Source organism: Colletes latitarsis, chromosome 5 (genome assembly GCF_051014445.1).
Source record: "Colletes latitarsis isolate SP2378_abdomen chromosome 5, iyColLati1, whole genome shotgun sequence".
In the NCBI taxonomy this organism is placed as follows: Eukaryota; Metazoa; Arthropoda; class Insecta; order Hymenoptera; family Colletidae; genus Colletes; species Colletes latitarsis.
Window position 1 is genome coordinate 36,085,626 of NC_135138.1, and position 20,907 is coordinate 36,106,532.

Below are 20,907 nucleotides of genomic sequence, written 5' to 3' on the forward strand. Positions count from 1 at the left end.
AAATCGGAAATCATCCTTTGATGCTAGAACCTTTGATGCTAGAATACTTGCCTCTACACGCGCATCATAAATCATAGTATGATGAACAGTCGTAAGAAAAAAAAAGACAAAAAATTAATAATTTTAAAGTGTAGTAATTAGTACGTAGAGTATTCTCTGTAAACTACAAGTGTTTTTACACAATCGAATCATATTTTTCGTATTGTTAATCCCATATTTAATTAAAGGAATGAAAATTTCGAAATAATTACAGTTGAATCCTGTATTTTCTTGTTTGGCACTTACGGCACCGTATCATCAACGGAGGGTTAAGAAGAGCATCTCCGTATGGGGGTGACCTGATCCCATCCTAATTTAATCATCCGGTAGTATGATGAGCGAACAGTTGACGGCGGTATGGCTGATTTCGCGCATGCTGGTTTTTCACGCCGTGGGGGTTGGTTCTACCCGGCAACGGCGGGAGAACCAACATATACAGGTAGAGACTGCGTGCAGTCAGAGGAGAGAGGGTAGTTTCAGCTGAGCTTTATATAAGGGTAGGTAGACTTTGAAATTTCGCCACTGATTTTGATCGATGCATGCAGTCTGTTTTTCGCGTGTTTCGCGCCAAAGAGACGAACGAAAGAATTTCGTCGGACGTCACCAAGTGTGAAAAAGTTCGTTTCTCACGAACCGCGTGACATTTTTATTTCGCGACCGGTACCGAGTGTTGCCCTTAGCGTACGTGTTCCCTCGCGAAAAAAAATGTCATTGAATCACAGCACCGTGGTGACGGACGACATCGTCGAGGAACACGTTAGCCCAACGGTTTACATCGGTGCGGCGATCGCCCTTGCTGTCATCGGTTTCTTCGGCTTCACCATGAACCTGTTGGTCGCGGTGGTGATCGTCAAGGATGCCCAGACTTTGTGGACACCCGTTAACGTAATCCTCGTTAATCTTGTCGTGAGTCTAACATTCAAATTCAACTACAATTCATTTTTGGGCAAGACTAACTTGGACAACGGGTCCACAAAATTTAGCCTTTAAAAACTTTGACTACGGAACTGCCAGAGTTACTAATTGATTTAAGTATCAAGTCCTACATGCTTGTTATTAGATCGACGAGATTGTGTGAGAAACAACGAAAGGCAAAGCTTGCAGGCACACGTTTGAAAAAGTGTTGCGAAAACGTTCGACGATCGTCACGAGACTGCATCGAAATTGAATTTTAATTCAAGAATTATAGTAAATGTTGGAATGCGCAAGAGTAGAAGATCTTATGCGATTTGTAGAATTTTTATTCCCGCGATGACTGCAGAAAATGTTAAGGTTCGCTACGCGTATAATTCACTCTTTATAAGCCGCTTTCTACGCACCCTTTATTGCCACGTACGCTCACGTATATATATATATATATGTATATATTCCTCGCGCCGTTCCGAAGATTTACATGAAAATATTGTCGCATAAAATAAACGATAAAATATACATTCGTATCTTCTTTTCAAGCGATGCAACTTTTTAATAACTTTCAAGGTAAATAGCATGCTTGTAACGTTAAATGGTAATTAATTTCTTGAAGATGCTGCATGTTAGAGTCACTGTTTTAAGAAATACGAGAATAATTTTCCATACTATAATAATGGATAAATTCCATGTACGAGACTGTTCGTACAAAATCAGCCTCGGCCGATAGGACAGAAAAGCGTCCAATTTTCGGGGTACGTCGGGTGTTAACCATAATCGTGCATGCAATTTTCGAGAAAGAGCAACATAAATTCATCGGTTCTATTTGGTTTTATTGCCGATTATGTACTCGCAATGTACTCGGATTCCTAGCAGTGTTTCGACGAAATATACGCGAGTAATTTACACGGCACAGAGATTACAATATTTTTCTCCCCGGCAATGCTGGAAAATTAATTAAACGCGATAATTAATTCTCGTTTCTATAGCGGTTTAAACGCACTGAGTAACGCGGAATAACGTGCACGCGTTTTACGATATAATATTTATTAAAACGCCGTTGATATTTGATTTCGAACAAAACCCGACTTTGGCGTTGCTCCAGTTTGCAAAATTCCCTTTTGGACGAGGGGTGAAAGACATAATTCGAATACTTGGAGTCTTAAGACCAGCTTAGGTTTCGGAATACGGTGGATTCGTCGTTCGTTGCAACCGAAATCGAAGAGGCGATCGCTAAAAGTAGGTTTACGAGGATTCGTGGCGGTAAAAAAAACTGCCGTTAAAACCTCAAAATAAAAAGAAAATGTTTGAACAAACCGAGAAACTTTCGATTGGGAAAAAGTTCTCTGGTCAGTTCCAAACTGTGTTGTGTCTACAATAAATTGATACTTTTCCACTTTCGACGTGCTAGTTTAATCGTTTAACGATGATCGAGCGAGATTTAGGAAATGTATTATACGTGTATTATACTTTCCTTTTCATTTTGACGGCAACGGTACGTAAATTAACTTTATAAAAACGGTCTGATATTTACGCGAACACGCACAATATAATAATTTTTATTTTCAGGTTGGCGACTTTTTGGTGGCCGCTCTTGGGAATCCGGTTGCCTTGGTTTCGGCGATTACAGGAGGATGGTACTGGGGCTACAAAGTGTGTTTGTGGTACGACTTATTGTTTATTAACTGAAATTACACGGGATTTCTCTGAGGAGCGGCGACGACCTGCTCTTCCGCTGGTCGGTTTCCTTTCACCCTGAACGGAGCATGATCTTTCTTTTGTAGCTGTTGCATCGTACACGGTTTCCCGCCGTAGTAAATAATTGAATCCACCGCTGCAAAAGCCATTCTTTCTTTCGAAGTAGAGAGTTCCGGTAAATTGAGAAACAGTCCAACGATTTTTATAACGTAAATGCTCGCGTAAGGGTGCTCTGGATGGTTCGGAACTTTCCGGACTCGATTCCTAAGTAGCTATGGGAATTCAGAGTTAGGATACGCGCCAACAAGACCTATTAAATAACAAACTAACAAAATTTATTAAACTATTATTGTATATGTATGAAACATATTGATGTTGATTCGCGTACGTGTCGATTCGATGCACCGGTGTTAATTATTGGCAACAATACAATTATGCGGGAGAACGCGTCGATAAAGATGCGGCGTGTTAAGCATAATTGCCGAAACGAGCATCGTTGATCATTTTGTTTGCGGATTACGGCCGAACGTGTCGTCTCGCTCCATCGATAACGATAATGCGTGACTCTCGCGTTCGCCAATTTACATTTTCATTTACTGTTCGGCTCGTTTGTTGCTTTGTCGTGTACCAATTTTCAAAATTAATACGTAACTTTTTGTATCAATTTTTAAAATGAGGCCTCCTTTTCCCGATCGATTTCTCATTCCTTATTACCCACGAATCACTCTGTTTCTTTTATTTAAGGCTTCTTCGTTTCTTTTGCAACAAAATTACTCGTCTTTGCCAAGCAATTTCATAAAATGTGATAAATATTAGTTTAAAAAAACAAACTAGCCTCGATTCGAACCGAAAGGCGGGTAGTTCAGATAAACTTCGTGATTGGAGAATCTGTTCGGTAATATAAAAAACTCGAACAGTGTCTCCAATGTTTTTCATCATGTATTGGATCTTGATTTTCAGTTAATTCCCGGCGTGTTGCTTCGAGTCTAGGACACTATGATTTCCCGGGGGAATTTTCCATTCAATTTTAAATCCCGCCGGTACTGGCTTGGTACAACTTGGTAAAAATTGAGCCTCTTTCAGACCGTGAACATCTGTGTTGTACTCGTTGAAAAAGTATTTCAGATGTATTTTGCGATACGCTAAATAATAAAACAATACAATTTTTCACGATTTCACGATTCTATCTGTTCGAAGGTACGCCTGGTTTATGTCTACCTTGGGATTCGCCAGTATCGGGAACCTAACGGTAATGGCCGTCGAAAGATGGCTACTGGTGGTCAGGCCAATGAAAGCATTGTCCATAAGGTAATATTCGATTTAATGTTAGCTGTCCGTTGCGAAACAATGTATGTATATTCGATCGAAAGTTTTTGGGGAAAATTACTTTTACGAGAAACTTGGAGCGTCTCGACTCGAACAGCTGAATTGTAGGACAAATCGAGAGGCCCGTTCCGCTCCAGAAAGTTCGAGTTGTCGCAACGCGACACATGTGCACGAAGAACTTATAAACGAAATGGATCGTAATTGGTCGAAATAACACGCTTTATCCTTTTCATTGGCAACGGTGATTGCGATGCAAATCGTTTAACGCGCGAGTGCCTTTCCTTACGCAGACGCGATTACCAATTACCAATATATTCAAATGCCATGCCCCAGCCAAATTTGGTGTCAATCGGTCAACTGAAACTTGAGATATCATGGCGACGTTCCACCTTCGACGGAAAAATTTTTCATGGCTTTAATAGACCACGAGAATGTTCGTAATCCTTGGTAATCCGTAAAAGAATTTACAATACCTCTAGTGCATCGGAACTGTAATTATGAGTATCGCTACCGGGGATAAGGTCGTGTTTTGGCATGAATTATATTCCTAATTAACTCTGGATTAATAACGGCAGCTTCCTTTTTTCAGTTTCTTTCAGCGCCGGCTTAAAACGTAATAATAAAGAGAGGGATATTTTCATCGGGTTCGTATTACAATCAAGATATTACGAAAAATTAACGGTTTTTTCGACCACTGGAAAACCTACGAAGAAGCTAGATAAATTTTATTTTAAATATTTAAACGCACGATGGCATCTTTTAATCCGTGCGCCAATTCCAATTCCAAGTCAAAGCGCAATAAAAGTCTACGACCGCAAATTACAGTAATTCCAGCTCCGACCGCAAATAAAATAACCTTCGGTTGCACAAATTATTATTTTACCGCAGACAACATTGTTCCACAAAGTTCGTCTGCGAATTACGCTAATATTCCGCAAAATAAAACGACGCGACGTGCATTTCAGTAATTAACATTTCAGATTAAATTCTCTTCTATGATTCTGTTCGACTCGATCTAACACTGCTATTTCTAACAGGAATACCATGCTGCTGGGTTTCTTCGTGTGGGTGTACGCACTTTGCCTTTCCGTGCCACCGTTTTTCGGTTGGGGAAGCTACGGTCCTGAAGCAGGAAACGTTTCCTGCAGCGTCACCTGGGAGGTTCACGATCCTGTTACGAAAACCGACAGCTACATCGGCTTCCTGTTCATTTTCGGTCTCGCTGTTCCAGTATTAGTGATCAGCAGCAGTTACGTGGCGATTCTATTAACTCTGAGAAAAGTGAGGAAGAGAGCAGGTAACGTTACGACTCTTCACTCTCGTCTAATTTAAAAACCAGTTGACAAATTGGTCTTCGCTAAACTCACATCGACAAGTTTTTATTTCTGGCGAGAAATTCGTTGCACCGCAAGGAATTCTGTAATTTCAAAGGCTTAGCATTTATATTAGAACGGTAATTTATGTGCATCGTTCGTAACAAAGCGGTAAAAGTGCCCGAACCCGTTGCTCGATGATGATTATTATTATTATTATTAGATCCCCGCAAGGAACGAAATCTTGTCAAGATCAAAGCCTGAATTTTTCCGTCTCTGCTTTTTCCGCATCGATGGGAATTTAGGTTGTGTGATTTAGGTTCTCGCGGAAGACTGGAAGCGAAGATTACAAAAATGGTCGCGCTGATGATAACTGCATTCTTGCTCGCTTGGTCGCCATACGCTGCTTTGGCACTCGCCGCTCAATATTTCGACGTAAGTATCTTCGATTCATGCTTGTCGAAATATATAGACATTGCCAGCTCGCGCGAGCATCGAGGCGCGAATATAACGTTTTCATTTACCCAGCCAACGTTTGAACTATTCGTAACATAAATCTTGCACGGCACCGTAAGTGAAAGTCCACCATTATAAGATGTCACGGACTTGTTATAGTCTTAAAAGGACAAAACACACGCGAATCAAAATTCTCGGTAATAACAGCAAGAAAAAGGTGTCTGAAACTTTGGTCATTTTTCTCAGATTCTTTTTCCCGCTCTGTGCGAATTTCATCTTCGGAGAAATTACCCGGAAACGGACGATTCTGCATTAACACTGTCCGTAACCGTTTCGTAACAGCGGTTCGATCATTATTCAAACGAAGAAGAAATTAGACGATGCCTGGAAGTTCCGTGGTTTGGCTACAAAATCCAATTCGTTCCTTATCTAACGCCGTTGCGACTGATTTTGTCCAAGTTTCCAGACGCGAGGCGCGATCGTGCGCAACGTGGAATAAACTTTAATCGAGCGCGTTTTACATTGTTTCTAGAAAGGCGAACGAAAGCGAAGTAAGAGCAGTTAATCGATTCGACTCGACTTCGCTTGTGATTTTCCAGAAGCAGTACTACACCCAATTAATAAACACAGATGTTAATCGACAAGACGCATATTTATTACGAGAAAAGAAACGTACGGTTGGATTTCAAGAAAGCGACGTTTATAAAGTGCAGAAACAAGCACCGTGGCGCGCAAAATAACTTTGTTCCTGCACGCCATGGGTGCTTTAAATTAGCGCGCGGTGAAAGTATTGTTATGATTTCCTTAATGCGATTAAGTATTATTAACGCGTGCAATGCCATGACGACGACCGACACTGAACTTGGTTGCTGAAGTAGCAAACGTTGCTCTTATGAAATTACATTATGTATTCCGGTATGATTTCTAAAATGCGTTCTAAAGGTTTTTCCATCGTTGGATGGATTTACAGGCGAAACCGTCAGCAGCCGTGGCCGTTCTTCCAGCTTTGCTAGCCAAGTCGTCCATTTGCTACAACCCTATCATCTACGCGGGCTTGAACAGCCAATTTCCGCGTTCCCTGAAGAAGATATTCGATATGCGCAGCTCGAGGACCATGGTACCGGAAAGTCTGAACACGGCGTTAACCGTTCTGAACAAGCAGGAACAGAGAAACTGAGGCATCTCGAAAAACAGCCTCCGACTAGCCCGGAACCGCAGGGTTGCTCGAACATCGACGATCGCTGGTCCATCGAGTATCGACGTAAGCACTTTCGTGAAAACAAATTCAATACATATATCCGTTGGACAACAATCGAACAATGTGGTTCATTTTTTGACCTTGTCTGCCGGATTTTTAAATCGAATTTATACCTACGATAAAGAAAATCCGAATCTTTAATCGTTTCAAAATTAAAGGTTCGTCGAAGAAACATAGTTTAATATCGTGAAAAATTCCCGACTTTGGCGCGTACGGAAGCGATCGATTCGGAGCGGAATGGCCCCTGCGCGTTCGTTATGGATTCATGTATGCGTTTTGGCGATTCGGGGAAAACACGAAAGGTTTGTCAACCGTGTAGAAATATTTAAAATTTTTAACTATCGGCCGAACCGTCGCACGGTGCACTCCAATGTTCGAACGCGACGCTATTCTCGTCTCTTTTCTCGAACCTCCTAGTTGGTTTATTTTTTCGTTTCGCGAATACAAGATTTCGCCGCGCGTTAATTAGCGCGATGGTTTCTTCGTGGAAACCGCATTAGCGTGACGTTTGCGATTACACGGATAATGAATGGCTATGACGCACAACTTCCAAACCAATAGATAGTTTCCGAAGAATACAACCTTTTTTTCTTAAGTTACAAGATTCACGGACTCTGTTTGGGACGGGGAGTAACTGGTTTCGGTTAACAAACTGAATACCAAGCATCGAACGTCGAACGACAAATATTGCTTCGCGAGCGTTGCTTGGAATTTTTATAAATTCAATAGTTTCCAGAATCACGCAAGAGTGCCTGATTTAACGTCGAAAATATTCGACGACGTAGAATTCGGACGATAGAAATAGAGAAGATTACGTTGTTACGTTATACAGTGGCTCGCGAAAGCAAAGAACTTACGTCTAACGTGTATTTTTTTAATCGTTTAACGTTTTAATAGCAAGCGTTCGAATACTTTGGCGTGCCACTGTGCCTGAGATTCCACGGAATTCTTCATCCACGGACCATCGGATTTTCAACAGCACGCGTAGTTCGTTAGTTTCTTTTTAACGGTGTCTGCGTGAATGAGGTGCTCGCGAAATACGACTAATTAGACTCAAAAAAGAAAGAAAAAGGTTCAAGTTGATGAAAGGCAGACGCCGCGCCGGTGAAAACAGAAAGGCGAATCGTGAGTAAACTTTTCACGGTACTGTGCAATTCTTCTTGAGTTTCCTGTTACGTTACAATTTTCTTTTTAAAGTACTTGCGTGCAAAAGCCGAATAAATCGCAAGCTAAAGTTAGAACACGAATAGAGATAAGTGGTAGAAAATTGATTTAAAGCGCGGATACTGAACAGAGAAAAATTGACTCGCCATCGTGCGAAAGTGGGACTGTAATAGAGCAGTCCTGTGAAAGGATATAAGGGATCGGTATGTCGATACATCGAAGGAAGCGCCGATAAATGTAATGCAATCGTTAATAAACAGAACATGCGTTGCATCCCACCCGGCGAGGTTCGATCGTAAAAAGCGCACGCTACCATATCGCTAATAAAATTTCTATCCTGTCACACGCTTTTGGAATAAGAATCGTTACAGTAATATCGCCACTATTTCTCTGTCCTATGGCATCATTATAGCACAGGGACGCTCCATGAATTTGGGATTGTAATTCGTGGCACGCGCGATTATGCCACCACGGCGAAAGTGAAATCGCGAGGAAAATTCAGCGTCGTCGTTTGCGAGGATCAATTCGTACCTTTCCTGAAGCAACTTTCGTCACGTTTCGTTTTAATCCGATAGAGAAGCTAAATTTTTTCCAATTTGAAAGAAATGAAAATGTTTGTCACGCCTGTAAACCGTTTGCTACGCTCCAAGAATTTTCTCTATTATAAGGGACTAGCTCGAGGACAATTTCGCGGTGCCATTTTCTGTAAGTGTTCTTTCTTCCCCAAAAGAAATTAAAAGAAATGCTTTTAAACGATTCGCGATAGCTAAAAACTGTCTCGTTTCTACTCTCTTGGACTCGGAAACGGTCGTGTTATTTTATCGACGCTTGGTGCGTAATTATCGCGCTGGTAAATAATAATTATATCGATAAGTGCGTTGCGTTGATTCGTAGATAACTAGATGTTGTATCAGCGAGAACTGCGCGCGTAATCGCTCTATTTCTTTATCTCGAAGTACGAAAAAAGAAAGGAGAAACGAGTAAAGAAGCTATAATTTACTCCGACGAACGGTCGAGATATTACGCAACGATTACCTGGTCGTCTCGAGCCCGCGAAAAGCCATTCGACGCGGTTGCATGTTCGACCGTGATACAGGTTTCAAATAAAGACAAAATGGACGTCGGTAAACGGTCACGAGATGGAAGAATTGGGTCGTCGAAACTTTGCTTTTAGGTTGTTGCGATCCGCGCTCGTGACCGTGATGAATCGATGACGAATGGTAAGGTATAATAATTTTTATCCACCGATCTACGGTTCTCTCGAGTGGATGCTAGAAACATAATCGGTGAAACTAACGATCCAACGATTCTTTTGTTTCACCCGTTGCCAGCGTCTAGTTTCTCTTGGTTCGATAAATGTAAACAAACGGATTTTCACGATCCACGCGATGACATTTAAAGACAAGGCTAATAAACTATTCCACGGCACGGTTGCCTATGTCGGTGAATGATATTTTGCGAAACTCGTGCGCCGATTCGTGTGCATTCTGCAACGCGTTGCAAAAACAAGCAAAACGACGATTGCGTCGTTCCATCGTAACGATTAAACGAGATTCGAATGCAGATGAAGTCAAAATACGTAAAAACTGTGGCGTTTAAAGGGGCAATCGTTTGCAACGGAGACGCTTGTACAAATTCACGCGTCGCTTCGTTTTATCCGCATGTGTGCTCCAAAAACCTGTTTCGAACCTATACGGCGCCACCCAAATATTTTAATGTTTTTCGGTTTTTAAATAAAAATGCAGAAAAATTAGTTAGACGAGCCGTAAGAGTATGACAAGTAATGGCTTTCGTAATTTTTAAATGGTATAAAAATGTTGAAAATATAGGACACGGGTTTACCGTGCATCAACGCAATTGCTTATGTTTATATTTGCGGTACATCGAGTTTTATTCCAATTCCAATCGATGCGAGAGATAGACGTTGCTCCTTTTACAGACCGTTGAATTTAAAAGCATTTGCATACGAATCGGTGATTTTGTCCGCTGCGTTTGCCAAGATAAAAGCCTGCGTTTTAGTGGTCTAATCGACATTATTTAGCGAAAGAAAGGGCGCTCTACGTTGCAGCGAGGTTCGTCGAGCGTGTCCGTTACAATTGGATCGCTCGAAAGTCTAGAAACTCCGTTAGCTTGCGACAATTTTTAGCCTCTGGTTAATTCCTTTCTTCGACGTTAATCGCTTTTCAGGCAAAGTAACCTGGTTTCGTCGACCCATTCATCGCGGATGAAGAACTCTCGATGGACGAAGATTAGCATCTTGCCAGGAGTCCATGATTACCTCTTTCCATGAAAGGATCAGCTTCTGTTAAATTGCTACGAAGATTTCGGTCCGTGCTCGATCAATTTTGTCGAAAGTCGAGCCAATCTTGTATTGTATCGGGTCGTGGAAGCGAAAATCTTGTACGTTTCGGCTTACGTTGAATGTCCTTTTCAGGGAACAACACTCTACAATAGACTACTTATCCGGTTCCGTTTTAACCGATGTCTATTTTGTTTCACAGCATGTTTCTTTAGGAGCACAGCAAAAATATAACCGATGCGTGAAAAACCTCGATCGAATAAATAAAGTACATCCGTCGAACTTAATTTAAGGATAAAATAAATGAAAAAGGCTGAAAGCGAGAAGAATTTTGTTCTAATATTTGATAATCTCTGGACAGGGGTCCCTTTCCATAAAGACCGATTATCAGAGTCTGTCGTATGGTTAAATCGAGAGGATTTCCTTTTCATAAACGACTTAGTCGTATCGATATTCAGTCGGGCATGAAGTCGTTTCGATACCCGGTGAACTGTTCCGATGGTCAATCGCTCGCGATGGAGTAACGATATCGAACTAGTGAAATTCGTCCTAATTCTTTATTTCTATCTGTCGGTTGTTTGCGTTTCTATCGTGTCGTTTCTTCGAACGTTGAATGTTAACTTTTTACTACGCTTTACATACACTATACACGGGACGTATCGACATTTTTATTTCATTCCTGAAGCTTTAGAATTCAAACATTCAGTTTTTTTAATTACTCTATCGCTTTACCGAACGACAGGATATTAAAGATCGCATATTGGATAAAGAATGTAAAAAAATTTCTGCGTTTTTTATTTTTCACAACTTGGATTTTCCCGAGGAAAATCTGACAAAGTTCGTACGGAGATTTTGAGCGATCAAACGACGAAACTATCGTTATCGTGACCGTTTCGCTAATCTGTTTGCTTTTCCATTCGTTTGTTTACACAGAGCGTTTTACGAATCGGTCCAGTTTGCGAAAATAAATTGGCTTGTCCGGTCGAAAAAAGTGAAAGGCAAATTCAAGTACATTGATCGAGACTCGAGGATATCGAAGTTTGGGTGTGCCAGTTTATCCTCGATCCGATAAATCCGGCCCCGCATAATTGCATAAAATTAACATGCGATCGCCGATATGCCTGATTTCTCGCGTGCGCGACAATTGCTCGATCGCGACAAGCGTGCAAAATTGGTGCCGATCTAATATATGTAGAACGTTGTTCATTCATCGTTTCGTACAATTTGCGTTCCGAGTTTTCGATCGTAATCGCACGAATTACTTCTGTTCGCTATCTATGACTCGATAAAATTAGCAATCTTTAATTCTTCGATCGGAAAATACAATATAGTACGGTTACAAAATATAAGATGCAGACAGACCACCTGTGCCCTTTCGCTGTTCGAGAACTCGAAGGCTCGAACGTACTTCGTTTATGGTAAAAGGTTACTTTTTATGATCGTCGTTTTCTGTACATAAATAATATTTCTGTAATAAATGTGCATCGTCCTCTCGACAGAATATATTCGAGCACTAGTACAGCACGTATGGCAATATACTTAGCGCCTTTCCATCGGATTATAGTACGCTAAATTTAGTTACACTATGTACCGTCGGCTAACCCTTTTTCTTACGCAACTGTTTTACACCGTTTAGCTAGTATCAAATTAAATCGAGAGAATGTTTAAGGAAGAGATATTAAGGTGTCGAAAGTGTTTAACAGAGATTCTCGTATAATTAAATGCACGATAATGATTGATATACTCGTAAATAAAACATTGACAGACGTTTTCTATATTTATATTTACCCTGCGAACAGGGGCGCGCGGGAAAAAGTTACGAACGATTAGAGATTGCAACGGGAAACGACGGCTCAACCCTTTCGCGTTAGGGTCTTTCGACGGGAGGCCTTGTTTCGTGGGTTGCCCGTTACAGAACATCTTCGTGAACGAGACTGTCGAAGAGCAAGAAGTCAACTGGTGGGAGGCAAAACTCTCTCTCTCTCGAGCACAGCTGATCATTAAAGCTGCGCTGGCCAGTCAAACTTTCACGCTCGGTGATAGCCGAGCTTCGTGCATTCGAACGCGTAGAGAACTTGAAGGTCCGCCGGAAATCGATCGGTCGATTTTTTTTTTATCAATCGCGGTCTCGTTTCCGTAAAATTTGGCATCGATTTAAATCGCTGCCGGTGAATCGAACGGCAGAATTTTCGATACTAGTGTCGTGAAAGGGCGCGCTCGAAAGTGTTCGAACAAGGCGAAGGAAAGATCGGCGAACGGAGGTAATTTCTTTCGCAGAAATGCTCACCGGAACGGTGACGAACCAGCGCATGAGAAAGGAAGGAAACTCTGGTCACTCGTAGGGGAGAAGAAGAAAGTCGTAGGCGTCCTGCAATGTAAGAAAAAACGATCCTGATCGCGTTCCACGAACCACTTTACTTAACACTAGCTTTACAGACACTGCATTTGTATCAAATAGTTTATCCCTTATTTCTTTTAATTATTATTAACATAGATCGTTAACAAATAATGAATCGACGACGAGCTCTGTAAATCTAGCGTTGAGGGTATCGAGGCGAATTTCAAGGACTTTACACTCGAAAGCGTCGAACTGTGGACGAAGAAGACGGTCGAAAGTATCCTTAATACGATTAGCGTCGCGGTGCCAAGTGACATTTGCCACGACGCTCGATTCGCAAACGATCGTAGTTTCCGAGAGCAATAAGTTCTAGACAAAATTGATTTTAAAACTCGGAATATTCCCTTCATCATCGATCTTATGAATCTTTCTTCGTTGCTTTTCTTCCACCTATATCGATTGAATCTTATCTTTTAAACTTTCCACTCGCAAGAATTGATATTCTGTTGCAATTTTTTCTCCGGAAGTCTAGTAATTTTCTTGCGCGTTCGATTTCCGCTTCTTCGATTTCTAAACTATCGAGTTGTAATTATTTTCCTCTAATTTTTTGCTCCGACGAGCTCCTGCTGGTTATCGAACGATCGATTTTCTGCGGGCGTTATCCTCCGACGTTTAACCGCGAACTTTCGATTCTCATTCTCATTCTCGAAATCGGATTTAGCAGATTTCACTTTATCCTCTGACTTTGGTCCGTCGTATTTGCTGCAGCCGGACCATCGTTTCGAGGTTGCACGAAAGGGAACGGCCAAAGCGAAGTGAAATCGTCCGATCGAGATCCATTTTTCGGTGGAGGGTCGCGAAATGGCGAAGAGCAGCCAGAGAAAGGGGGATAAGCAAGGAAACGGGATCAGGTCTCCGATCTCGAGAGATCGTATTGTCTGCTCGAACGGCCAACCGACGCACTTGAAACTCGCATTATTAGTGAAAGTCTAGGGTACCGTTTGAATAACGTTCAAGGTTGGATTCCCATGCTCGTGTCGCAACGCACAAAGGGATAAAGGTCGTTGAGAGCAGATATTGACCGAGCCTTCTTCCTTTCGTTTGCGTTCGAATAATGCTTTCGGAAAAGAAGTATTTCCATCGATGCTTTAACGTGTACGTTTCTTCTCGAAAGCATCGTACGTGTTATTTTAAGACACTTATAGCGTCGAAAGAGTTATCCGAGTCAGTGTTAGGATTAAATGGAGTCACGGGGTGGGTAAATCGAATGTTCTTCCCGACGCGTAAGGAATTCAAAGGGTTAGATTTCTAAATGAAGTGCCGAGGATAAATGCGATTTGCATAACGAGACGGTTTTTTCTGTTCGGTTACCGATCCACCAACAATCGAGAAGCAGAAACAATGGAAGGTCGACCGGCGTAATGTTACGTTGCGCTACTCACAATGAGAGAGAAACACGAATGTGGCCAAAACTCGTATCTGACATACGTTTCTTTTTAATTAAATTTCGCTTTGTTATTGTTTCAGATGCTAGAGATGGAATAAAAAATCACGGAAAAGGAACGCGACTGGCCATGCCGGAGCTCGTGAAGAAATGATGACGAACTAGTCGATTTTCGAAATTCCACGGACGAATCTCTTGCCTCGTCGTTGCCTGACCAAAGAATAAAGGATACAAAGAAGCCTCGTGGTCGATCGATGGCCATTTTTCAGCCGATCATTACAATGATAATGGATGAGCCTTTTTTCCGTGTGCATTGAAAGATTGGTCGTCCTTCTTTCGACTGCTCTTTCACGAGCTCGTTAAGCTCCGCTTGCCGTACCGCTCTACAGCCTCCGCAACGGAAACTTGAAGAACAATAATTAAACTAAAGGAGAAGACAGGTCGGAAAGAAGCCAGAGGAGAAGCTGACGGAGAAACGAGTCGGTTTCGACAATGTTGAAGAATCCTTTTAATAACAGCCGCTGCTATTTGGAGACTTGCCAGATTAGTTTACACCGTCGCGAGATAGAGAACTTGTAAAGTCTTTTTGTCCAACGAGTCGGAGTTCGATCCAAGAAGCGAGAAAATGGTCGGGCCGATCGATCGAATCGTAGTGATCCTGATGGTTTGTTGGGTTCGCGACACCGCGTTCGGATCCAACGTTCTCTTAGCGACGATGGGCGGCACGAAATCGCATACCGTGCCCTTCGTCGCTCTCGGCAACAGTTTGAAGGCTCGGGGTCACAACGTGACCCTGATGAGCGCGTTTCCTGGCCCCGCCGCGAACAACGGCCTGCAGGAGCTCGTCCCGCCCATCTTCGAGGTGATTAGCCCATTTATTAGAGCAAAGAAATTTATCTTCCTGACGCTTTCATAATTGTCAAACGGGACTTTGCACCGGGGGTTTATAGGAAACTTGCTCAATTCTCGAGCAAGGGAAGTAGATGATAGTTGTATTTAAACCGAGCATCGTTATTGGCAGGCTTATGTTGGGAATTACACGTCGGAATGGGACCTGGTGGGTGCAAGATTCCGCGACGAAATGCCTATCTCCCCCTGGGATGCAATGCGATATGCCTGGGAGGCTTGCGAGGCGCTTCTCGGAGACGAACAGTCCGTTTCCTGGCTGAGAAAGCCGGACGGGAATCCTCATGCTCGATGGGATGTCGCGGTCGTGGACGGAGCCTACCCCGAGTGCCTTCTGGGAGTCCTTCATGGGGAAAATGTGCCCACGATAATGCTGAACACGGTAGTTGCTTGCTTAAATTTTCAAATTATCCTGTTTCGATTAAATTCTTCGAGTCGAGTTGTCGCTTGAGCATTTGACGAACGCGATTGCTTGTCGAATGATTATCGGGCATTAAAGGAGATCGATATTTCGATACAGGTTGCCTTGTATAGCGGTTCGATAGCACTCCAAGGTAATCCGTCGCCATGGTCGGTCACTCCATACTTTGGCAAATCCTTTACGCAGGATATGAACTTTGCTCAAAGGGTTTTAAACGCCGCCTGCCTGGTCACGCTCAAAATCATGCATTGGATTATGATTACAGGGTATATTCAACCGGTTCTGCGGAAATATTTGGGTACGAATCAAGATTTATAAGTATTGCTATTAAAAAACTTCGTCGAACAGTTACTAATATCCTCGTGTTGCAGGTGATCAATTGCCCGATGTACGAGACCTGACGACAGAGATACCACTCACGTTACAAAACAGTCACTATAGCGTTGCTGACTCTGTTCCTTATTTGACGAACGTCGTGAACGTTGCTTGCCTTCATTGTAATCCAGCAACAAAACTCAGCTCCGAGATGGAGACGTTCTTGCAACGGGGTGAGCAACTGTATTACTTACATTTCAGTTGTGTTGATCGATCTATCATTAATAAATGTAACGGAGCTTGGAACGACACTGTTCGGGAAAATTTCGATAAGAACGATAACCGAAGCGTGGTCGTAGGTTTCATTTTCGTTTCGATGGGTTCCTCGGTTCGCGCGTCGGGTATGCCGGAGGCCCTTCGTCAGACCTTCGTGGCAGCTTTTGCCACGCTCCCCTATAACGTCGTGTGGAAATGGGAAGCCGGGAAGATCAAAGATTTACCATCGAACGTTCGAACGGCGGCTTGGTGGCCGCAGCAAGATCTACTCGGACACGCGAAGCTCCAAGCGTTCGTCTCTCACGGCGGCCTGCTGTCCCTCCACGAGGCCGCTTATCACGGCGTCCCGACGCTCGTTCTGCCTGTCTTCTGCGATCACGATGGAAACGCTGCGCAAGCTGGTAAGACCTTTAATTAACTCCTACGTTAACCAGAGATCCGAACCGTAAATTTCCTCGTGTAGATTCATTATCGAAACGTCTTGTATATTTCGAACATTCGTAATATTTGAAAGTGTAGATCGTGTGAAATTGTACATCGCAGAGAAATTAGGCTACGCTCTCGTGATGGATCTAGCGAGCATATCGATCGGAAATCTCCGCGAAGGCATCCTCGAGGTGGCGGCCGCTCACAACAATTCGTATCGAATGGCAGCGAAAAAGAGGAGCTCGTTACTACGAGAGTTGCCAATTAGCCCCAGGAGATTAGCGACTTGGTGGGTGGAGCATGTTATCGAGTACAAAGGAGCCGAACATCTGAAAAGCTCTACAAGGTAGATCGGAAGCTTTTCGAATTTCCGAACGCGTTGCTCGTACTCTGGAACGGTTTTAAAGAGAATCGAATTGTTTCAGATACATGAGCGTCGTCCATTATTACTCCATCGATGTCGTAATGTTTTACGCGACCATGTTGATGTTACTAGTGTACGGATTGAAAAAGTTATGCTGGAGGACGATATCCAAACAAGTTGTTATTAAAAAGAAACTAGACTGAACCGACCTTACAGTGTCTTGCGTGAACTTTTTATGTATTTATTGTGTTTTATGTACTTTGTAATCAATAGGAATTCCCAACTTTGAATTTAATGCGAGCAAAACTGTAACAAGACTGTTTTTCTAACTTCTTTTTACCTTAAATGTTTTTAATAGAAGGTGTGTAAGTACCCAGGCCACACAGACACTCAGCGAATACTTATTTCCCGATGCTGGGAACATTGTAATAGCCACGGAAATAAAAGTAGTACCTAAAACAGGTGAGCAACTATACTTTCCTCGCACTAAGTGTAAATAAAATAGTTATTGTACGAACTGTTTCTTTCGTTTTACTTTACGAAAACGATGATATCGACCAAAGGTATACAGTATGAGACGATGTATACGAATAGACCTTACACCTTATGGACTTTCGTGGCCCAATCTGACTGCCATACCGACCTGAAAATTCGGGGATGATTTTAACGTCCTCTTCTCATGGATGGTGGTCAGTTGACAAACTATTCACTGAATTAGTATCGATGGGCTGACAGCTGTAGTGTGTGCATAAATACATGTGAGTTGACTATGCAGAGATTGAAATTCATTTCTAAATCTGTTCGAGACCCCATAAAAATGGGACGAAAAAATACATTGGATAAAGATCCACTCGTATACCTCGTCTGACAATGCTCTAGAATCTTTGATGAATCAATGAGAATCAAAACTAACTTAGCGAAGAAGCTCTATATTCATGATGACCTATGCAAGGCGGATCGCAGCCAATTTGCTAATATTATTTAATTTTTAATTAATAATTGCATTACCCAGCTAAGAGTGATACGATTATTAATTAAATGTAAATAATATTACCCAGGTCTCACCACGAGGAGGTTGCTGCGAATGGAGACCCGAAGGGAGATGGATGGAATCCAAGTTCCATCGATCTCCCTTTTACATCCTTAGAAACTAGATTAGTCATGCCAAGTAATTATTTTGTTTAAAAAGGGATGAAGCTAAATTGTTGGAGACGCGACGCGACGCGATGCTGAACCGTGCAGCAGATCTTCGGATCGAATCAACACTACCCTTGGTAGATTGATTTCTATTTCTAGAAATCGATCTATCATTGGCAGGCGACTAGATCTTTCGGACAAACTGGACGGCCGATCACATGTTTCGTTCGACGAAACAGCGGTGACCGAAGCAAGAAACGAGAGAACGAGTCGAGAGAAGCTACTTGTTAAATAATTACTTGGCAATACTGGGGGACGCATACAATAGGGACTTAAAATTAACGTCGAAGCTCAAGTCTAGTCAAGTTGAAGCTAAAATTCGGACGATAGAAGGAAACAAAGTTCCTTGGATGTTCTACCAAGCAATTATATGGTTAAAAAGAGGGATGAAGCTAAATCGTGGGATACGCGACGCGACGCGACGCGATGCTGTACCGTGCAGCTGATCCGAGGATCGAACCTACTGCCCTTGCTAACTCGATCTCAACAAGAAAACAGAGAACTGCAACTCCGAATCGAGGTCTCCATTTCTCCAACGCAACCCGCCGGGAGCCCGAAGGACCCGACTTAGGCTGTCTGACAAAGAGAGAGTACCTGAGACGGTGTCGACTTCCGCTGGAAGGTATGCGTTTCCGCAGAATACGGAAACTCCACACCTTCCAGCGAAGTGCCGTTTTCCCTCAATCAAGCTTACCAAGGGAAGGCGATTAGATCTTTCGGACCAGATACACGGCCGATCACATGTTTCAATCGATGAAACAGCGGTGACCGAAGCTAGGAACGAGGGAACGAGAGAACGAGAGAAGCTACTTATTGAATAATTGCTTGGTAGAACGCGGAAATATGTAGAATAAAGAAATCTTCGACGTTAATTTTAAGATTCGCGACGAAGCTTAAATCTAACGGACTTAGAATTAAATGTCCCTCGGCGGATGTGGCGTACTCCCTCGATGTCCCTGCGAATAATCTGAAACTAAAATTGATACACATATTAGTGACATACGAAAGGAAATTTAATAATCACCATGCAAACTAGACGAAGCGATGGAATAATTAGTCGTGCTGATGTACCTAAAAGTGAGAATCTATAGGATCCTCGATGTTAAACCTACCTAAGGAAATGTACAAAATTTACACATGATACAAACAAAGTATCCTACCTATACCTGCGTAACGAGAGATACATAGAAGGAGAGATAATGTCGAAATAAAATAGCAAACGATTACGAAAATTATCTGAAGAACCATAGAAACGAAGACGAACAGAACCAAAGATTGAGCAGAATTGAAAATCCAACGATGAAATCGAAGAGTGAAAACATACAAGAATTAAACGAAATAGAACAAGAATAAAAATCTTATTCTAATTATTGGCATCATAATACATAAAATAAATGTGTTAACGAAATTCATAAAATAATATGCAAACAAAAATGGTATATGATCCGACACAATCATGCCAATTCAAAAAATAAGGCAGTAGTAGAAACAGAGGAGAATAACATAATAATCAAATAAAACCGGACAGTCAAAGAACATTGAATTATGACCACACAAATAAAATAAACTGGTCAATTCTGTGATAATAATATAAATAAGTAAAGTGGGCTTACTACTTGTTGAGCATTAGTTACCATTACCAAGGAAGCAGCACCAGAGGTCCAGCTGTAACATAAGAAACGATTCGTAATTTAGCAAAAGCGTTAGACAGTTCCATAACGTTGAATTGGTATCAAACGACAAAATAGAAGTGGGGAGAGCAATTTTAAATAGTTCTTACCAGTGGTCATCACGGTCCGGCACTGGTCAGTAGTGGTCAGTAGTGGTCAGTAGTCGGATCTGAACTGGTCAGTAGTGGTCAGTCCTGGTCACTCCTGGTCACTCCTGGTCCCCAGTGGTCAGCACTCCACGAATGGCCTGACTTAGGCCCGCGAGACCCGATCCCCCTGGATGCTCCAGGGGTACTGAAGAATTTGTCCAGCGGTAGTCTTCAAGTGGGGAAGTCGAAGAGTGGGGAGACAATGTCAACGTGAAGAGTTAAGAACCGCTTGGTTTAGAGAACAATACTATTTCGATTGGTCCCACCTCTTGACCATTTCTGGATCTTCACTGGACCGCTGACCTAGATGTCCACCTCATTGTTGACCACTAGTGACCATAAGTTAGTCATTGTTGATCATCGACCCATTAAAACTATTACGAAGATTAAAGCCTTCTTACGAGAATCCCCTTACAATTTGATGCATGGTCTTTTTAACATTTTGTTCCACTTTGGAGGAGTGTATCTTATGTTATAAGACACTCGTGGTACAGCGATAGCGTTCATCCCACTAACGATAGGTCTATTTTTTACCTCGGATTTCAGCTGTTTCGAAAGCAAGAAAGAAAGACTCCCATTCGCCTCTTTCTTGAATTCTCGAAGCTGTGCATGCGTAAATACATGTAAGTTGCGGTGTACGTATCATTGAGATACATCCTTAGCTATTTTAATAATCTTGAAATTTTTAAATAATCTTAATCGATTAATTTTCTGTCTCACTTCCTCTAGTGTTCATTTCTAAATCTGTTGGTAACGTTGCGAGTGGCACGGAAATGGTAATGGGGTTCTAGAGCCTCAGAGAAACGGGCCGAAAAAATACATTAGGTGAAAGGTCTACTCGTATACCTTGTCTGTGCTTTCACCTACTGTATTTTTTCGGCCCATTTTCCTGGGGATCTAGAGCCCCATTACCATTTTCGTGTCACTCACAACATTACC

General features: G+C 42.2%; 2 protein-coding genes across 4 annotated transcripts; both read left to right on the top strand.

Moving 5' to 3' along the window:
* Window positions 1–263: 263 nt before the first annotated feature.
* On the top strand, window positions 264–14,671 carry LOC143341868 (parapinopsin). 3 transcript variants are annotated; one of them, XR_013079688.1, is made up of 7 exons: window positions 264–945; window positions 2,518–2,612; window positions 3,844–3,954; window positions 5,010–5,269; window positions 5,605–5,720; window positions 6,712–7,002; window positions 14,328–14,671. XR_013079688.1 is itself a non-coding variant. In XM_076765186.1 (6 exons), the coding sequence occupies exons 1-6, from the start codon at window positions 745–747 to the stop codon at window positions 6,916–6,918; spliced, it is 990 nt and encodes a 329-aa protein (XP_076621301.1). In that variant the 5' UTR covers window positions 264–744; the 3' UTR covers window positions 6,919–7,020. The 3 variants fall into 3 exon arrangements, 2 of the variants coding, with proteins under 2 accessions (XP_076621301.1, XP_076621302.1); XM_076765186.1 differs by lacking the exon at window positions 14,328–14,671 and having other exon boundaries at window positions 6,712–7,020; XM_076765187.1 differs by lacking the exons at window positions 6,712–7,002; window positions 14,328–14,671 and adding an exon at window positions 6,274–6,701.
* A 60-nt stretch (window positions 14,672–14,731) lies between these two features.
* Ugt50b3 (UDP-glycosyltransferase family 50 member B3) lies at window positions 14,732–17,247 on the top strand. The gene is made up of 7 exons (XM_076765184.1): window positions 14,732–15,106; window positions 15,266–15,532; window positions 15,671–15,869; window positions 15,943–16,119; window positions 16,246–16,563; window positions 16,706–16,934; window positions 17,014–17,247. The coding sequence occupies exons 1-7, from the start codon at window positions 14,870–14,872 to the stop codon at window positions 17,153–17,155; spliced, it is 1,569 nt and encodes a 522-aa protein (XP_076621299.1). The 5' UTR covers window positions 14,732–14,869; the 3' UTR covers window positions 17,156–17,247.
* The last annotated feature ends 3,660 nt before the right edge of the window (window positions 17,248–20,907 follow it).